This window comes from Lytechinus pictus, chromosome 12 (assembly GCF_037042905.1).
Source record: "Lytechinus pictus isolate F3 Inbred chromosome 12, Lp3.0, whole genome shotgun sequence".
NCBI classification, from domain to species: domain Eukaryota; kingdom Metazoa; phylum Echinodermata; class Echinoidea; order Temnopleuroida; family Toxopneustidae; genus Lytechinus; species Lytechinus pictus.
In genome coordinates, this window is record NC_087256.1 from 10291066 (window position 1) to 10312669 (window position 21604).

General features: G+C 36.3%; 1 protein-coding gene across 2 annotated transcripts in view; it reads right to left on the reverse strand.

Annotated features, from left to right (window-relative positions):
- Positions 1 to 1856: 1856 nt before the first annotated feature.
- LOC129273289 (1-phosphatidylinositol 4,5-bisphosphate phosphodiesterase epsilon-1-like) overlaps positions 1857 to 21604 on the reverse strand; it is a 51604-nt gene continuing 31856 nt past the window's right edge. Inside the window, exons 21-33 of one of the 2 annotated variants that reach the window (XM_064107737.1) lie at positions 20984 to 21288; positions 19934 to 20135; positions 13641 to 13765; positions 13031 to 13194; positions 11873 to 12134; positions 11027 to 11226; positions 9944 to 10069; positions 9305 to 9496; positions 8396 to 8467; positions 6330 to 6476; positions 5214 to 5429; positions 4330 to 4417; positions 1857 to 3663 (exon numbers count right to left, since the gene is read on the reverse strand). In XM_064107737.1, the coding sequence (XP_063963807.1) occupies positions 3524 to 3663; positions 4330 to 4417; positions 5214 to 5429; positions 6330 to 6476; positions 8396 to 8467; positions 9305 to 9496; positions 9944 to 10069; positions 11027 to 11226; positions 11873 to 12134; positions 13031 to 13194; positions 13641 to 13765; positions 19934 to 20135; positions 20984 to 21288 (2239 nt within the window). In that variant the 3' untranslated portion in view covers positions 1857 to 3523. The remainder of the gene's footprint in view (positions 3664 to 4329; positions 4418 to 5213; positions 5430 to 6329; positions 6477 to 8395; positions 8468 to 9304; positions 9497 to 9943; positions 10070 to 11026; positions 11227 to 11872; positions 12135 to 13030; positions 13195 to 13640; positions 13766 to 19933; positions 20136 to 20983; positions 21289 to 21604) is intronic. The other variant, XM_064107738.1, reaches the window with a different exon arrangement.

Genomic DNA, 21604 nt, shown 5'->3' on the forward strand with positions numbered 1-21604 from the left:
AAAAATAAGAACCCCGGACCTTGTGGTATCCAATCAGCCATATCACCTCTACGTATACCTTGAGTAGTAGTAGTATGGTTACTAACAGCATTAGTAGTAGGAATAGTATTATTACAAGAAAATGTTTTAACAGCAGTAGTACTCTTACTATTAGTAGTAGTAATAATAGAAGTAGCAGTAGCAGTAGTAGTAGTAATGGTAGTAATATCATGAGTAGTAGTAATTATGCTTGTTTATACAGCACTTAACTCTAAAACATTCTGCAGTGTAATTACAGTGGCTTTAGCAGAGCAGCTATTAAGAACACTCAAGGAATAAATTACCGTAAGGTACCCATTTACCTCACCTGAGTTGAGTGCAGCACATTGTGGATCAATTTCCTGCTGAAGGAATTTACGCCATTGCTAATTCCTGTCCACAACCCTCTGTTTCAAAGTTTGGAGACTAATCCACCGTGTAGCACTCTACACACTAGTAGTACAGTAAAAATAGTGGTAGTATTGGTAGAAGTAAAACTAGTAGTAGAAGAAAAAAGAAGAGGTAGGAGTAGTATTACTAGTGGCAGTAGTAGGAGTAGTAGTAGTAGTAGTAGTAGGAGTAGTAGTAGTAGTAGTAGTATTAGTAGTAGTAGTAGTAGTAGCAGTAGAAGTGGAAGTAGCAGAAATAGTAGTTGCAATAGTAGTAGTAGTAGTAGTAGTAGTAGTAGTAGTAGTAGTAGTAGTAGTAGTAGTAGTAGTAGAGTAGAAATAGTAGTATTACTAGTAGTAGTAGTAGTAGTAGTAGGAGTAGTAGAAGTAGTAGAAGAAGTAGTAGAAGTAGTAGTAGGAGAAGTAGAAGTAGCAGTGGTAGTAGCATGAATAGTAGTAGCAATAGTATTATTAGTAGTAGTAGAAGTAGTAGTAGTAGTAGTAGTAGTAGTAGTAGTAGTAGTAGTAGTAGTATAGTAGTAGTAGTAGTAGTAGTAGTAGTAGTAGTAGTAGTAGTAGTAGGAGAATTAGCAGTGGTAGTAGCAGAAATAGTAGTAGCAATATTAATAGTAGTAGTAGTAGAAGAAAAAGTAGGAGAAGTAGTAGTATAAGTAGCAGTAGAAGTGGAAGTAGCAGACATAGTATTTGCAATATTAGTAGCAGTAAAAGTAGTAGTACTACAGGTAGTCGTGGTGGTAGCAGAAGTAGAAGTAACAAAGTACCAAAGTGATGACGTCACAAATTTTTGTTTAAGCATTTCAGCGTATTTGATACAATATTTTGATAGAGCATGATGAAAAACCCCCACTACCAAAATTTGTTGGGAATCAGTCCATGGGGGGCCTTAGATATGACCTCATGAATACATAATTAGCCCCATTGAAGTTTGTTCGGCCAATAATACATTGACTTCAATGAGGCTAATTATGTATTCATGAGGTCATATCTTGAGGCCCCATGGACCGATTCCCACCAAATTTGGGTTGTGGAGGTTTTTCATCATGCTCTAACAAAATATGGTATAAAAAACGCTGATATGCAAAAAGTGAAAATTTATGAGTCACACTTTGGTACTCTATAGGAGTAAGAGTAGTAGTATTAGTAGTAGTAGTAGTTGTAGTAGTGGTAGTAGTGGTAGTAGTAGTGGTAGTAGTAAATAGCGTATCCAGCATCAACTGTGACAAAGAAATGTATGGGCCAATGCACAATTAAGCATAATAGAGTCACTGTTGTCCCCAGACAATTGGGCCCATGAAATGCTTTGTAGGATCTGATGCTGGATACGCACCTGGTAGTTGTGGTGATATGGGGGTGGTACTTGTGGTGGTGGTGGTAGCAGTGGTGGTAGTAGTCTTGGTGATGGAAATACTTGTAATAGTTTTTGTTTTTCAGTTGAAAATTGTAATGCAACCTGTCTGTACTTGATTAGATTTTCAAGGAGGGTGTAATGATGGAAGAATTATAGTATATAAATAGGTCGTGGTCTTTGTGCAGTCCTTTAATAAGTAAAAAAAAATTGTTTTTCTTTTTCGTTTGTCGAAGCAAACTTGTAAAAAACGTATAAAAAACTGGATGAGAAACTATTCTACTGAATCCTCCAGAGAAAATCTCAACAAAAATACTTGTTTGGGGGCTCTTGAAGATATATATAAGACATTTCTATATTAATATCATCAAGCAAATGGAGTTTTATGTGTTTTCATCATGCCTTTGTGCAAAAATTCTGCAGAGTCATATGATAGAAAAGAATAATAAAACCCTTAAAAACAGTGTTATATTGAATTGATCAGAACAAATAATCAACAAAGTCTTATATTGGTTTCAAAGGAAGTTGTAGTTTCAAACCCTGATGAATCCACGGCACTGTACTACAGTATCATGGAAGCATCGGGGTCAAATAGTAAAACGAATGTCTTATACAAGAGGCATTAGAGCCATTCTTTTAACCATGAAATTATTGAATATTTTACGTGTACATCTACATTTTTTATCAAGAGTATCTGACTGGATACTACCTTGGTCAAGTGATTTTGTTATGATGTGAATGATAGCAATGGAATACTTTATCTCAGTACAGTATACTATGCAAAGTATAACCACTGCCGAGTACTGAGTCATGGACCAACTTACATTGCTTGCTAGATCTACTTTAAAAAAGCGAATTGAAGAAATGAATAGATGTTAACACATATTCAGTCATATATGACACATAATGCTCATTTCTTATAAAAACAATATCAACGGTGACACGGGTCAAGTACATGACATTTAAAGGTGAGAAAAATAAACAGAACATTTACAATAATTCAAATAATTGCAAGCACAGTGTCTCAAAACAGAGTAATTTAAAATCATAAAGCGTCAATGTACTTGTATAAGTACAGAATGAGTAATACATTACATAGTAATGTGATCTGATTGGGTTAACCTACCCAGTAAAGTGAGCATGGATGCTTATGAGAACCAGCCCATAGCGTGAACAGCAGTGCATACCTTCTACGCATCCCAACGCTCAAGACAAGACCTTTCTAAAAAGTCTTAATACAACTATAATAATCTAATATCCATCTGAAATAGAAAGAACATGATAAAGTCAGGAAAAATTATCCTTGGACACATGAACATCAGGTGCTATCAGATAGCAATTAATAAATGACTTTGGCATGAATACACTTGAATACTTTCAGACAATCAAAGATTTGCTTTCCCTAAACAGACGTCTTAGACACCTGTTATTAGAATGATGTTGATTCTCCCTCTCTTAAATGACAGCAGTTCATCATCAACATCATAACTCATATTAGTCAGCATTTGCCCTCTTACAAATTAGGGTTACTGACTTTGGGTCCCGTTTCATAAATACTCATTAGAATAACAAATGCCCTATTTCTTTAGAAAGTTTGCAATCGGCCAATCAGATCAAATGGTTATAGCAGCTTAAAACTGCTACTGCAAATTTGTTATTACTAAAGGTTTTATGAATCGGGGTCCCTGGTGCCATGATGATACTCCCTCCTACTAGATGATTCACGTAAAAAAATAAAACAATAATTCCATCACGTCTTCCAAAGTTTGATTCGACTTCGGAGGGAAGCTGGTTTGGGAGGAGGTTCCTTCTCGGCTTGCATCGATTCCATTTTCTTTTCATCAGGCTTGAAGTTCCGAGGCAATGTCTGATTCTTCAACTTTGATGATGCTAAAAAAGAAAAACAAACAGATTTGGAAAAATGATGCATAGTTTTGAGATCAATATGGCACAATTTTTGTTCAATCGAAGTCAATTAGATATGCCATTCAATTAATAAGAAAAGTTAACGAAAATAATTACTACATGTAATTTAATAATGCAAAACGCTTGACTTCCTGATACGAGAAATCATGAATGTTACACAAGATTTAACATGAACATGAATAATTTTATGTAGGCCTACATGTAGTATCTTTTATTTTGTAACATAATTCAGACTGATTTGACGTCATTGTTACTGCTAATCAAATCAGATTTACTAGTATGTTCTATGCCTCACTAGATGTCCAAGTCTGCTTGGCTCGTTAGTCTCATTAAATAAAGTTACATTAATTGCTATGCCAAGGTATTGTGAATTAATAATTATATTTGTCATACTTGAAAAATTGTCTGCTTGTCAACTTTGCTGGTCCCAATTAGCACAGGCGTTTTATTTCAGACACCAAGCGCACCATTCAAATAAGACCAGAGGGGGGAGGGGGGGGGGGTTAATGCTTGTCATGAACAATAAAATATGCAGTTGATAAACCAGCAAAATATTTCATTGGGCTGCACATTATCAGAGGAGTGTGGATCTCATCTGATCAAACAAAGAATCAGCTCAAATGTTCATACCTGCACTTTGGCTTGATGATGGTGGTTTACTGCTGCTTGATTTCTTCTTAATCCTCTTAAAGGTACCACTGCTTCCTCTTCCCTGCACCTAGAAACACAGTAATTACAGTTATCAACATCATTACAAAAAATACCAAAAAAATGTTTACAAATGAATTCAGAATGTCATGCAATTTATAATCTACTGCTATGATCCTTTATAAGAAATAGACATGCTTATTATTAATAATGTACTTGAACTGGCATTTGTTTCTATCAGATTGTTTGCTAGTTATGTACATGTAAACTGATAACCTAAAGTCGGCAAAAGTGTAAGAAGTCATGGAGAATATGCAGGCATTGCTCAGATAGATTCGATACATGATCAGCCACTGGGCAGTATGTGCCAGGAGTAACTCTAACATGCTTTTCACACTGCATTTCCTTAACCCCATACTATTTTTTTTGTTTCACACTGTCTTTCTTAACCCCATACTATTTGCTTAGCCAGGGTTAACGCCTTAACCCCGGACTATCGCACAGCTCATGAATATTGATGATTTGCCACACAGAGCGTGATTAATGTGCAACTTCGACTCCTGTGATTGGCTAATGCTTAGCCCCACTTTTTCTTAGCCCGATTTTGTTTCACACTGCATTTCTTAGCACCGCAATTGTGGTGTTAGCACCACAATAAGCATGAAACCCTGCTTTTTGCAGGGCCAGATAGTACCATACTATTTACCGTGCTAGCCCACTTTGCTAAAACGTAGTGTGAAACTGAAGTGGGCTAAGCAGCCTAAGCTTAACCCCAGGAAATTGGTGGGGCTAAGACCTTAGCCCCACCAATTTCCTGAGGTTAAGGAAAATATGTGCAGTGTGAAAAGCATGAGTGTCTTATGTACCTCATCTCTTTCTCTCAAGGAGAACCTTCCTGGTGTTTTCCATTGAGCCTGAATGTCAGCAACGTTCTCTTCATCATCTAAAACCCTGCTTGTAACCTTCTCAGCAATGTTCTTCTTAGCTGTGCTGGTGTCGGGGTTCCTCCATTCCTTGTACACATCTTCAACAAGTACGAAGCTGGAAGGATTGGCGTCAAGTCTGTGAGCCTTGGCCATAGCCTAGATTATAGCAAATTAAGTAAAACTGATTGAATGAATGGATGGATGGATAAATCAGTGAATTGATTTATCAATCAATTATTCCTCCATTCCTTGTACACATCTTCGACAAGCACAAAGCTGGAAGGATTAGTGTCAAGTCTATGAGCTTTGGCCATAGCCTAAAGAAAAGAGATAATTTATTTAATTAAAAAATGAATGAATGAATGAATGAAAGAAGGATTGAATGAATCAACCAATAAATTTGTCATTGATCAATCGATCACTAACCTGATCAATCAACCAATCAATTTATCCTTCATTCCTTGTACAAATCTTAAAGCATGAATCTGGAAGAATTACAATGTAGCGTCTAAGCTATGAGCTTTTTCTGTAGCCTAGAAATGGACGAAATAAATTGAGCGAATGAATGAATGAAAAAATTAGTAAAAGATTGACGGAAGGACAAAATAAATGAATGAACCACCTCGGCCCTGTCTCGATCACAAAGACTGTAATCAATCAGATAAATGACATCTACAGAACGCAAGCAATCCCAACATCACTAAGCATATGTTTAATCACAAGGTTTTCTCATTAAAAACAGTAGGCCTAATGTATGCCTCACTGCTCTGACAATCTTTTAATGACAGTTATTTATGCATAAATGCTCTCACATTGTGATCATCATTGATGGCTTTCCATAACAATTTAGCTGTTTCAAAGAATTATATCACTGATGGCTTACCATAGTTAAGATTGATTAGATCGATTGTAAGATGAGGGCTTATACTAAGCCTACCCAGGCACAGATCCAACCAGATTAGACATTGGTTTTAAGAGGCCGACTACTGAGCAAACACAACATGGCCCCTGGAATGGTATTGTGTTCAACCTCGTTAGATCCGCCACTAAACCTACCTGAGCTATGATATCCTGTGCTGTACTGCTTGTAAGAGCTCTGAAGACCGTATAGGGCTGATCCTGAGAGACGTTGTAAACCCAAACCAAGAATGTCTTATCACTCCCATCGCTATCCATTGATGTCCATTCATCAGAACGATGCCTCTGAAGATAAAAAAAACATATCACGGTTACATTCAGTTTAGATAAACACATTTCTTGCTTTTTTTAAACATTGAATAGTTATTATTTATCTACATCATATTAATCTCATTAATATTTAGTTTTATAACATAGAAAGCTAATAATCACAACAATAATGTCATAGAAAAAATATACAAAGAGAGGGATTAAAACGTCTAAGCCAATGGTAGAAGCATATTATTGACCTTAAAATTTTCCTCACTCTGCGTAACAGATGCAATATAATAACAATAATACAACGTTGGTTGTATAGTGCATATCACTGCCAATGGGAGTCTCTATGACGTTAATATGTTAATATTAGAAATTAACTCAGTGAAATATATTAGACAACTCGGAGTGAGACAAATATACATGTAAAACATTGCTAACACAATTTTTAATACTGAATTTGAATATCATGAATGTCAGATTACATGCTCCACAGCTCAACATTTGCAACACAGAAGTACATTGGCAATTTACAAGTGTGACAATATTGCCAATATCCTCAATTAAAGAGTTTATTTATTCATTTAGTTTTATTTCAGCAGGGTAGCCCCATCTTCAGTAACTGAAATACTGTTTTACATGGGGGGCCTGCATGATATAAAAACACATAGAACTACAAACATACAAAATAAATACAAAATAAACAGAAGATAGTAAGATGCTCTGCATTTAAAAAGAAATGTTTCACATTGCAAGTTTTCTTTAATAACATAATTATTTCAACAAAAGTAAGGCAACATTGCCTATAACCTAAAAAAGAGAGTTGCAATGAAACGATCAGCATTTAGAAACAAACGTTTCATATATATCAATGTAAATAAGAAATTTCATGAAATGTAGGTTGGTTGTAAAGACATTCTTATACATGTGAACAGCTACATGTATGGTATGAAATAAAAAGGCAGTCTCTGGAAAGTGATTGGATGTAGTCAGACAAGATATAATTGAAAAAGAAAAGAAACGCAATGATTTTGTAATAATCAGAGGTGTGCATGTACATGTAGGTGTATCATGGGTGAAGATTTATAACATGCAACTCTTTTTGCAAAAGGTCAAAGGTATGTTGGGAAGGGTGCCAAAGCGGATGAGTAGGAGCCTTCTTACAATATCAAGATCATGAATGTAAACATACTACAACGGTCACCAAGATTATAATGAAATGTCATTCAGTGGCAGGGATGTAGGAGAGGCCAGCCTCATGGCTACCTTTTGCTCGCCTTGGCCTCATTCTCGACCCTCGTCATGAGTTCGAAGTCTATGGGAGAAGATTTCTCCAGCAACCTCGTAACTCACAACTTCTGGCCTCAAATACATCCCTGTTCAGTGGTCATGAACGTATGGACTACTTAAAATTAAAATTGATTTCTTTGAAAAGTGCATGAACATTTACTCTGAGTGGAAATATATGAGAAAATATTCTAGAGTCAGAATATTTTTTGTGCTGTACATGAAATGTTTTACAATATTTCATTAAATACATATAAAACAAAAATTAAAAAATTAAAACAATCACTGTGAAATTCAATTCTACATGCTGCATGAACGAAAGCATTAGGAAACAATAGAAAGGTGAATGATCACAATAATAACATTTAATTGGGGGAAAAAATGAATTGAATAGAAAATGACTTCATTTAATCAGAATACAAACAAAACTGGAAGGGAAGGGAATATGTATTTGAAAGAAAACTGTGTCCCATTTCATAAAGAATTGTTATAATAACAAATGCACAACTTCTATAACAAGTTTACCACCAATCAGCCAATCAAATTGAATGATTTCAGTAGCTTTAAACTGTTATTGCAAATTTGTTATTGTAACAAGTTTTATGAAACACTCCCCTGGACAAGGTGAAGAAGACTGAATGATGAAATGAGTGGTGGTTTACCCGGTACATTCTGTAAAACAAGGAACGGGGTGTTCTCAGTAGGTCGTAAGCTGACTGTGGTGATTGAGCTTCCTACATGATACGCATGAAGGGGGGATGAAGCCACAATGTGTTAGTAGGCTGATGGTATGGGGTACTCATCTATTAATCTATATTAGTATTTAGTAATATTATTTAGGACAAATATATAAGTATGTATGGTATATTGGTATTACATACAAATTAACATGACTGTGAGTGTTTGTCAGATATTCAAATAAAAAATTCAGGATCTCTGAATTCTACATTATATTATCCTGGGCCACCAACTGAATATTTTAAAAAATGTGAGATTAATACAGATTTGGTCACCTGGTATGTCCACATTCATTAATGAACCAATTTATTTCAAACTCTGTGGATTCTTTTTCTTAAAACTAGTTCACCACTTCCATAAACATGGAAATATTGCGAGGATTATTTGCATTGCACTTGGTCTACTTAATTAATTTCATAGGTACTGCATTTTGAAAATACCATTGCCAGTCTTCTGAACTCAATGAACTCCAGGCCAAAGTTATGGTTAAGCTATGGATAGCCAATTATGACACAAACCTCTATCATCACAAGTTCAATTTATCAACACACTTGGTGCTAAATTTATTCATTAATATCAGGGGATATTAACTCAAATAGATTGATTCCCCTTCAAAGCATGGGGAAAGAAAGAACACATACAATATGATAAGCAATCTTGATATTCCCAGCTTCCCATAACTTTAGCACAGGGTTAATGATCCACATTAAACCAGACTTCAGAACACAGGCCAATGTAATATGATGAATATTTTTCTTTCAGATAAATGGCGCTATACAAATGCTATTCATCATCATGATTCCCATACGAAATAGAAAATGGGTGCTCGTTACCTGTGGCAGATGCTTCAAGAGAAATCTTCCTTTTCCTGTCCAGCTGGCCTGCGCTTCCATAACTCTCTCATCTCCTTCTAATACTCGTTCATCAGTTCTTCCTTCCGTTTCATCATCCCAAGTCTCTTGAACCTCCTCCACCAAGAGATAGTCATGCATGGACTCAAGAGGGCGGTCTGCTCGACCCATGGCCTATAATATACATGCATTTTGTTGCGTTAAATTATTTGAATTTAAAAATCAAACAACATTATATGTGTGTAAGAAAGAATGGCAAATTATTGCAATTTTTTTAAGAAAGAAAATCATACAAAACTATTTGAGGTTACCATTAGAAATTAATCATATATGAAGAATATCAAATAGCTGCATAGGCACTAAAAAGGAGGAGCCATGGTCTATGAAAAATGTTTCAAATGAATGTCCTGTATTGTTTATGGGCAATATTCTATTGTTTTGAACTCTGTCCCAAAGCATTTATTGCATACTCAAAGGCTGTAGTTTCTTGGAAAGAAATATTATAGAGAACCTTTTCAAGCACAGAGATCCATTTCATTTTCCTGAACAGAGCCAAGGAATTAAATAATTGCAATGTAACTGATCTTATGACAATTTATTGATTAAATGTTTGATACTAACCTGTGCAACTATCTCATGAGCTTTTGTCTCTTGCGTTGCTTTCAAGGTTGTGCTATCCTCTCCATCTAAGACTCCAAACACAGTCAGAGGAAACGCTCTTCTCTTCACCTCAGAACCATCAACCATCTGAACATACCACAAAAAACAATACAGAGCAACATGAAAAAAGTATTCTTAACACTTTTGATACATCTACTGGCCCTGTACAGACCCTAGAGAACCACAGAATTAAGGGGTCAAGAATAAATGATAGGCACTTCTTCAAAACAAAAGCTTCCAGGATGGATCAATATTTTCCCATATAGTGCAAAATGACAAGTCTGTAACTTCTCTGGAATATTGGGCTGAAATCATTGCCATTATAATTAATTTCTTTGGCTATTTGGATTCAATCTCAAAGCAAACGTACAACTAAAATGACAATGATGATCACATGTTGATGCTGCTGATGGTAAAGATAGTAAAGAAAGTGATGACGATTCCGGTAATAATGTATATGAATCCTATTGTTGTGATGATGAAGAAGGTGATGATGTTGAATAGATGATGAAAACGAGGAAGAAGACTAGCATCAAGAGCATCTTTGGACAGTGTGCGCATTCTAATCCACAATATTATGATGATGATGATAATGATGATGATGATGGTGATGATGATGATGACAATAATGATAATAATAATGGTCAGTTTTGTATAGCACATAACAAATAGTCTCTATGCGCTTGAGAAAACAAAGGAGAGGAAAAGAAGTGTTGAGTTCATTTTGTTGAGGCTATAGGTACAATTTAAATAAGTATGTTTCAAGAGCTGTTTTGAATTTGTTAACTAAATCGATCTTTTTCAGGGAATTTAGGAGTTTGTTCCATAAAACAGGGGCTGCATGAGCAAATGAACGTTCGCCATATGATTTTGTTGATATTTGAGGTACGGCTAATAAATTCATGCTTTGGATAATGATGATTATGATGAAGATGATGCCATGGTGATGATGATAATGATGATGGTGATGATGACAATTATGACAATAACAATGATGATAATGATGTTGCTACTGGTCATGATGATGATAATAATTTCTTTTACCTCCTTGAATTCCATCTTGACATCCGAATCCTTGCCTATATGATAATAGAGCATATTAGATAGCATCTGTCTCTTCCTTCTTGATTCATTGATAGCTTCAGTTGCTACATCTTGAATCTCTTCCAGATGAGAATGGATGAAGAGGGTTGTTATCTCAAGGGCCACGTTCTGAGACGATCGCAACCTAAGGTGTCTGTATCCTACAACAATCAACGATTTACATCAACACTATTGTTGCTTTCAACCATATCATAATGAACAGTCTAATAATGGTGAATAATAATCATGGAAAATACAATGTAAGAACCAAAATCAGAATTAAAAGCCTATTTAGGGTTAAAAAAACTTAATCAACGCCATGACTCTTTGACATTTACTTTTGCTTCCAATGACACAAATCCAGTATTTTGCTGTGTAAGCCATGAAATTTGTTTTTGTATTGGTTTAATGTGTTAATTTACAAGGGGTTGTTTGCTTAAACTTGCACTTATGTTAACTCTGCCATCAATATCATTTACCATTGTTACAGGGCTCAACAACCAATCAAAGTCAATGCTTCAATGGTATTAACCATTATTGCAATTATTATGTTATATTTTTTATTATTAATTACATTTTATCAACAATAACCTTGTCTATATGTAGCAATGGAACACTCCTAAGAGCCAAGGTGCAAGAACTGACGCCATCTACAACTGTGAAATAGACAAACACTCAATCAAGGACAGCTACACTAACCTTGTCTAAGAAGTACCAGAGGAACACTCCTTTGGGCCAAGGTACTAGAACTGTTACAGTCTACAACCATGAAACAGACAACACTGACTCAAGGACAGCCATACTAACCTTGTCTAAGATGTACCAAGGGAACACTCCTTTGGGCCAGGGTACTAGAACTGTTACTGTCTACGACCGTGAAACGGACAAACGCTAACTCTTCAAAGGACACTTGGAATGTAAATGTTTCCTCCCATATAGGATTGATGCTGTTTCTTGAAGCAACCTTTGTTTTCCACTTGGAACAATCTGCAGGGACACCAATCACTTCAACCTCCACGTAAACACTGCCAAGAGGATTGGTAAGGCTCAGGAACTGTCCAGACACAATCTAATTCAAAACAGAAATAGATCATCATTTTTCTTCCTCAAAATCTACATTGTGTGTATCATATGCTCAAGTATTCATAAAAGCAAATCAGAGACCTCTTTCATAAAGAGTTACCCCTATTGGGCCCTGTTGCATAAATTTTACTATTATGGTAACTTTGCCCTCCCATTGTAACTACCATGGTAACGATGATTAACAGCCAATCAGAATCAAGGATTCCATGCAAGTTACCATTGGATGGCTAGGTTAACATAATCATAGTAACTTTTATGGAACAGGTCCCTGGTATTGTAACTTTGCCACTGTGGCAACTACCATGGTCACAGGCTCAGCATCCAATTATAATCAAGATTTTCCTAGTCGATACAGTAATGACAAATTAACAGAGTTGTTATTCTCTTTAAAATGGACCTGTGCAGCCTGGTACATGTATGTAATAATAACATATCATGACATTATGTGGTTCAAAGCTCTTCATTTCCTTGGGCACACAAATGATCTATACGTTTTTACTTGCTTCCATATACAGTGTACATGTATTTGCTAGTATACTGGCATCTGATTCCTACACTATTCTGTAAACTTTAATTCTGGAAGTGATTTTAACAAAATCCGAAAGTGAATGTCATTTAATGTTTATAGTAATTGAGAATAAGGTGTACTTAAATCACTTATTAACAATTTTTATAGTAAAAATCCATCAAATAATATCCAAATCAACATATCTTAGGGCAATTCTTGAATGGTAAGTACATGATCAGATAAATTTTAATCATTACTCTAGGTTCTTTATAAAGCGCATTGATTTTTCCATAAATTTTTAAAGCCATTAAATATCAATCGGAACTCCCCCCAGGATTCTTTTAGTGACATTCATGTTTAAATCCCATCCTTACCTGTATTGTGAGTTCTTTGATGGGCATGCCGTCAAATGATTTATTGTACACATTGAATCGGTTGAATGCCGGATGGCTCTTGTCCCATAGTATCGTAGGCTTGAGAACATAGCCACTGTTACCTGTCCTTTCAAACATGGAAGAGTACGTCTGAAGGCTGGGATCTAACAATAGAAAGAGAATAAACATTTCTGTGATTTAATTTTCTACAGGTCTATTCTGATGTTGTGTGGTTTCATTATGAAATGAACAGCATACCAAGTGCTTTTTGTGATTTCAGTTTTGTTTTAATGAATAATATCAATCAAATTATTTCAGACCTTACAGTGATGTAAGGTAAATATTTGGGCAATCCTGTAAAATAAACCTTTCTATATGTCCAACACCTATTTTCGCAGTATTATTTTACCTCATGAACTATTCAAGCCATGATAATTTCAGAGCATTACATCTTTTTATATGAAACCAAAAGCGGAGACGAATCATTTCAAGGAAGTCCCACATATTGGGGGCCAACTATACATACTTGATGGAATTCGAGTGAAATTTAAAATGAAAACAAATTTGATGAATGTGTTATATTGGACTGTGTAAATAAACTTATTCTTACCGTCAGTTTGATAATTGAGAGCTACGAGCTGAACTCCAAATGACCAATAGATGACCGGGTTATAATTAGAAGAGTCAATCCGCATTCCTGCTGGATAGGTCCTCATCAACTGATATTCAGTATGCGTGCAATGACTATGGTTAAGGATGGTGAACCTTTATCAAATGAAGTGGTTTTACAACTCCCATCTATCACCTCTCCCAATCCCTACCCCTTCACCCTATTGCTTGACTCCAACTTCCCACAGATCCCCCAGAAAACCCCTTGCATCCAACCACAACACCATGTACCTCTGCTCCCCATTCATGCTACTCACATTCTACCTTCAGTCTAGCATACATGTACCTATCCAACTCCCTTTGTCTTCTCCATCAGTGTCTCCCAAGAAACTGTCAATTCCACCATCGCAACTTTAAACGCTGATCTAGCCACTAACACCATATTTCCAGCCTGAGGGCCATCACCACCATCTCATCCAGCAAAGTACTATTCCTTTCATCCACATGCACCTCCTGGTTTTCAGCAACAACTCTCCAACACTTTGCCCCTGCCGTGTCTGACTGCGTCTCACCCCCTCCTTTACAAGACAATATCTCTTTAACCCTTTGCGTGCGGGCCCGCGAAACCGGATACCTCTCCCTGCGGCGGAGCTGTTTTTGTACATTGCTGGTATATGGATCTGTGGCGGTGTTTTCCTAATCTATTGCTAATTGCGACAAACTGAAGTATTTTCAGGATTTTTAGTAAATGTAAAGATGAAAGGTCAGACATTTTTCTTTCTAGAATTAAAGGTCTCGCTTCTCAAATCAACAGAATAATTAAGAAATTTATGAGGAAGAAGTCGTGTTTTTTTGTCAAATCTTCGCTTTTTCCCAAGTCAATAGGCAGTGTGTACAAAAATGCGTAAGGGCAATCAGCACGCGCGGACGAGTCGGGTTCGATCGATACCGCTTTGTTGTCTGCTCTGGTTCTTTTTTCATTGTCTATTGTCACGCTACTCATGAATGGTCTCTTTACCCCCTTGTATACAGATCATTTGCAAAGTGTATAATTACGACGATAATCCGTTTTGGGTAAAATCACAGCATACCAAATACCTCATTTTCCAGAATGAATAAAAAAGGGTGAATATTCCCTTGCAAGTACGATGATGATGCTGCGCAACGAAAGTCCGAAACTATTTTGTGATTTTTGGCTTCTGGGCTACAAGACGGTGGCCTCAATGTTTCACTAAAAATCGCCTTTGGCTTCTTCTTTTCATGAATTATAGTTTGTAATAAAAAAATAATTTTGTTCCTGAAGATTGCATACCGTACCTGTCTTCGATTTGTTTTCCTGTTGCAATTTCAAAGAGCGAAGGGGGTAAATATGACTCAAATAGTGGATCTGAAATCATACCTCCAAACGCTCTCCTTGTCTCGTTCTACATTTCATTTTTCTATCTCCCTTTTCCCTCCAAAATAACCATGCTACCGATTACTCTTTGTCACAATGAGAGAAAGTAAATTATTTTTATCTACTGAAATGGTAGCATCTAAATTTAATTCAGATGCTTTTAATTTAAAAGTGTTTTATTTTGTTCTTTCATTTTATTCGTTTTTAACCGTTCTGGATTTTTTCACAACCGAAAACAAAAGTAATAAATAAAGAAAGATTTGTATCCCGTTTTGTCTCTATCTTTTTAATCGTTCAATTAAATACAGATGCGTTGGAGTCGGTAGGAGGCGTCAGTCCACCCCCCCCCCCCTCCCCATTCAGCAAACGTATACAAAAACGCGAAGTCCATAAATTTATGATTTTTAGGGGCCGATCACTCCCTCGCACATTCAGCTCAACCCCTCCATTATAAAAAACGCTTAGCGGTCCCTTTTATTTATCCATTTTTTTTTAAATATTTGAGTTTTGAAGCTCACCAGGGTAAGCGCCCCAATAGTATGTTTGCCGTAAAAAATATAAGGTCAACCTGTCTTTTTTTTTCTTTAAATGGATCCTTTTCTGCTACGCTATTCGGCAGAAAAACAAAAGACAAAAAAAAAAAAAAAAAATGGCGAAAAAATTAATAACATTTTTAGGGGGGGGGGGAAGGTGCAAGATTGAGAGGGGTTTGTCGGGACACGTCAAACAAACATGGTTTTTTCAGGTGGATGCCTCAACGTAAATTATCATTCTATTTCATCAATTTCCGGCGAGGAAACTTTTAGTTCATTGTTAGTTTTAGCGTTTGAACTGATTATGCTTTGTCGAATTTTCAGTGCAAAAATTTTCACATGGGAGAGAAGGAGAGAATGAGATGAAGAGCTTCCAAAACCTAACATGACAAATTCATTCTATAAAATGGCGTGAATTACAAATTGAGGTGGGGGACTAGTATTCTATAATTCTTTTTAAGTAAATATTCATGCAATAGCAAAAGCGCACATTATGGTTTACATTATACCTTTTTGGTCTATTTCCTCTTTTTTCCCTTCCATCCTTTCTGTCGTTTTATTATTCTCCTATAGATGTATCTCGATTTGCATTTTCTATTCTTTTTTTAATCTCACTTGCATCTTCTTCCATCCCTATGTGTATCATCACCCAGGGGAAATTGTGTTTTTTTTTGTGAAGAAAGCACTGTCATGCTCAAGAAGAAAATGTTCTTGCCATGTTCTAAGCGCCTGCATGTGTTGTCAATATAAATTGAGTAATCATTTACTTTTTTAATGTTGCTGTCCTAATATGAAAAGCAGTATTCCTAAGAACTTTTTGTATTGCTAAATATTATCCTGACGAAATACACTAATCTTCCTTTATCCAGGGTGTTGGCTATTTGTCCCCTGCTCTTTTTATAAGGAATTTGTTTGAGTGTCCGCCATGAATTTCTTTTGTTTGGGGACTGCCGAGACCAAGAACTGCATGGACGTTTTCATTTTCAAAAGAGCGGAGGATAGACGGTGTTCTAAATTCCTTTATTTTCTGTTTGTTTCCTTTGAAATAGAAGACAAAAATAAGAGCAATATCGGATGAGAGAACGAGGGAAAGCGGGAGGGGGTGGGGGTTCAAAAAATTACCAGGGGCCCGTTTTATATAAAATTTGTTTACTAATTTTCAATAACACTTAAAAGCTACTGAAATCCTCCTATTTGACTGGCGGATGGTAAATGTGTTTAATTTTTGCGCATTTGTCAATATAAAATGTACATGTATAATGTATTTATAAAACGGTACCAATAAGGGATTTCTTCGTTTTCCCTTTCTCTGGTTTCTAACCTATAAACTGAATGTATTATCTACCGCTTTCATTCCCTTATATCTATCGTCTTTCTATGCCCCTCCCTTCTACAGCTTTTTTCTCTGAGTTCTTCTCATTTAAATTATATCTGTACATATCGTCTTCCGTCTTCCCGATTTGGATTACGAGGTATATACCCGCCCCCATCCCCTCAATCCTTTCTCTCTGATTTTTCCTTCTCAGTACCTGTCATTTTACATTACATCTAACGTCTCCCTCCCCTCTCTCTCCCTCTCTCTTCATCGGAAACGCTTCCGAGAGAATGCCTCGTTTTTACCAACTTGTATCGGAGATGGGCCTCTCGTCCTATTGCATCGTGGTCATTATGTCGAAATTTTTTGGGGGTTTTCCCCCAGTTTCTCAAATAATGTCCCGAAAACCTTTTAAAATTACTATTGTTACTGTCATTTCATAATAAATTCTGTATCATCTTCCATTTTCTATATTGATAACGTGGGTAGATATCTTCGCAAAAGACAATACGATGATGATCATCATCGTATGAAAATGCACAACTAAACTATTTTTTGTGAACTTGGGGCTTAGGGTTATGGCAAGACAGAGACCTCAATCTTTCACTAAAAGTAATTTTCTTTTTTTATATTTTTTTCATAAATCAAATGTCTCATTTAATACGATTTTCCACGCAGCTATTATAGTAATAAAATAATTTTGTTCCTGAGCTTTGCGCACCGGTATTCGATTTGTAATATCCTGAAATTATTTCAAAGAGTTAAATCGAATAAAAGTGACTAAAATTATGAGTCAAAAATCATACCTCCCAACTCTCTTCTTGTCACTTTCTACGTTTCTTTCTTTATCTTACTATTCCCTCAAAAAGAGCCATGCTAGCAATTACTGAAATTAAGAGAAAGTATTTTTTTCTTGAATAAATTATAGCCTACGCAATAAAAGGGTTTTTTTTATTTGTTCTTTCGTTTTGTTCTATTTTCAATTTGTCTCATTGGTTTCACAACCGAAAACAAAGTAATAAATAAAAAAAAAAAACATTCCTAATAGTTAGAATTCATTTTTGTCTCTATCTAATAGTACAGAGGCTGCGGAGTTGGTAGGAAGTTTCAGTCCTCACCCCTTTCAGCAAACATGTACAAAAAAATCCGAAGTCTATATAAATTTGTGATTTTTTGGCAAGTCCACTCCCTCCCACATTCAGCTCAACCCCTCCATTATCAAAGCGCTCAGTGGCCCCTGTTTTTTATTTTAAAAATCAGATATTTTGGTTTATATGCTAACCAGGGTAAGCGCCCCAAATGTTTGCAGTAAAGGAAACAATTTTTTTCTATATGAAATCTTTTCTACCACGCAATTCGCCGGTAAATAAAAGAAATTCGCGAAAAAGTAGGAAAATCGATAAAATTTGGGTCGGTATCAACCTTTTTTTTTGGGGGGGGGGTGTAGGTCACACATGAATAAAAGTTTGTAGGATTGAGCGGGTTCTGTCTGGTGACACGCCAGACAAACGCGTTTTCTTTATAGTGGGTGCCTTAACGTAATTTCTCATCATATATCATTCTATTTCCTCCATTTCAGGCGAGGAAACTTAGTTCATTGTTGGTTTTATAATTTGAAGTGATAATGTTTCCGTCAACTTTTCAATGCAAAAAAAATCATCTGGGAGAAAAAAGGAGAATAAGATAAAGAGCTTTTAGAACCTAACCTATTATAAATTCATTCTGTATATTGACATGAATTAAATAATATATTTTTATTAGCCGTCTCTGTCTCTCATTCTCTCTCGTTCACCGTGACATATAAACATTTTTTTTCTATAATTTCCCTAAATGATTCTTCTTTCATCCTCATATGCATCATCACCCAGGGGAAGCGCTTTTATGCAAAATGGATCACTGACCGATGTCATAAGCACCTGTTTTGTTGGTAATTGAGACAATTTTGTTTTCTTTTTTTTAGATAAAGTATGTTGGTCGGAAAAGTATTCATAAAAACTTGTTGTATTGCTAAGTACGAAGGGCATTCAATAGGTAATCTTGCCGATAAACGCTAATCTTCCTTTTGTTCGGGGCGTTGACCATCTGTATCCTGCTCTTTTCGGAAGGAATTTGTTTGAGTTGCCGCCCAGACATTCTTTTGTTTCGGTAGTGCCGATATCATGAACTACATGGACGTTTCCCTTTTGAAAAGAGCATAAGATAAATGGTGTGCTAAACTGCTTTCTTTTCTCTTCTTTTTTTTAGAAAAGTAGAGAAAAATAATGAGGGATGATGGGGAGGGAAAAAGTTCAAAAGTGCACCGCGATCAGCTCAAAGTACTAAAAAGACATTACAAGCTTTTTGTTTTTCTGAAAATACAATCGATCGATGAAACCAAGGAGATATCATTCTATCTAGAGTGATATCGTCTTGATGAAACAAATAAGACGAAAATCGTGAATAAACGCGTAGGTTATTACGTGACGATCTTCCAGAAATGATTTTAGCTTATCTTTCAAAACAACGATATGGATCAAATCACGTGATCAAAACAAATCACGTGATCAGAACAAATCACGTGATCAGGCCTAGTGTGCGCGCGCGTACGTGCACGTCACAAAATTTATCCTCCCCGTCTGACTCCAACGAAAAATTCGGGTAAAGTTGAAATTATTTCCTATTTTAGGGATTTTTCTCCACGTAGCTGTGTATTTTTTTCATTTGATTGTCGAAATAGGTTTATAAAGGAAATAGTGGGAAAGGTTTTAGTACATAACAATTACGAAAAAGCTGAAAAACTTCATCGAATTAAACCAAACAAATCTCGGCTTCTGTAGAAGCCCGTCGTAGCTAAGTGAACGACTCGCTGGGCTTCTGTGGAAGCCCGTCGCACGCAAAGGGTTAAACGAAGTCACCATCTTGATTTGGTTGATCCTTCTACAAAGCATATTGGAATTACATAATTCAGTAGTCAACAGCTAAGTTAACCCAATGCCTACTGAAACAAGATGGCACCTATACACAGCTTACAGGAATTACAGAATTCAGTAGTCAAAGCATTAAAAGGATATTCCACAAATTTTGAGAAGTACTTCCTGGACATCCTCTTGAGATTACTCTCATTGACGGATGATATATGGAAGCACTTTGGTGTTTGGATGTAAGCTGTTAGCTTCTCTGCTACCAGACCTTGCTGAGATTGAGATAACATGGCAGAATGCTGTAGCTTTCTCTCATCGGGAGACCCATTCACTTGAGGACTCTCCTCGGAACCTAAAAGCAAACAGAAAATAGAAACAGTTGTGCTTCAGTAACACCAACAAATTCAATTCCAAACTGACAAAAGGTTTGCCATTTGGAATAATGTAATAGCTTTGGTCTGCCTGGAGTTGGTTTCATTAATGTGACTGTAGCATTCAAATTACAAACATATTTGATCAGAGTATCAAAGTGAGTATAACTTTTATAGAATGTCATCAATTGATGAAATTGGTGAAAGGCACCTGGAAAATGTATTTAAAAAATATTAGTTAGGCACCTTATCAATTGCCTGCTGTAACCTGGTATTCCCTGGGGCCCGTTTCATTAAGCCACTCGTTAGTTAAGAGCGACTTTAAGAACGACTGGTGATCCTTTCTTGTGGTAAATGATATTCACCATTAAAAGTTCATTGGTGATTGTTTAGCGCCTAAGAAAGGTTCACCAGTCGTTCTTATAGTCGCTCTTAACTTACGAACAGCTTTATGAAACACCCAACTGGATTACCAAATTAGGTATCCAAGGGATCTCACATCAAAGGCTTCACCATATGAAGGATTTCAGAGTGGACTTCCTGATTCCCAATCATTTTGTCGATGCAGATAATAGACATTTGAAGGTACTTAGTGGAATCAACGGCTAACCAGCTAAACATTGCTTAGACCTTAATTAAGGTACATTAGATTTATAAATCATATTATGACCTGATTATATTCCTACACATCCAAACAATCAATTTGCATTTGACTGCAAAGGATTATTGAATTATGCATGACCAAAAATGGGATTGACACACAGAAGACCAGAAAACATGATGCCTTTGATAATCACCTATGGTGGTTGGAAGCATACCATATACTTACTCTTTGAGTTGTCCTTCGCTATTGGTACAGGGCTGTTAGAAGCACTGGTTTGTGTGCTAGAACGGTTACTACGGCGGCCTAGCTGTTTAACCTCTCTGGGTGTCCCGACAGTCTGTTCTGTAGTACTGCTAAACCCAGGAAACTTGACTGCTTGGGTGTAGATGACTAGATCAGACAACTCTGGAGCTATCTGACTCGTTTCTTTCTTCTTCTTGTGTTTGACCTGTGCCATCTTGTAGAAGTCATCGCCATAGCTACGCTCTGTTCCAGTGAGGGGGATGATCTGGGTGCCACTACCACTTCTCCTACAGGGGGTTGAATACATTGGAATAATGAAAATAATAATAGGCATTTGAATAGTGCCAACTATCTAGATGTATTCTATTCGGAAGTGCACTATTACCCTCAACCTTGCTTTCCGTCAAACTGCCGCTTCCAGTGTTCAGAACTATCAAGAACTTCCAGAATGTTCAGAACCTGGCAGGATACCCATTGACATTATCTGGTTGAGCATAACACAATTTTGATAGATTTCTAACTTAAGCAAAACAAGCCATGGCAAGGTTTCAAACCCATGACCCTCTGAAAGTGTAAAAACTACTAAACCCCTTCTCCACCCAT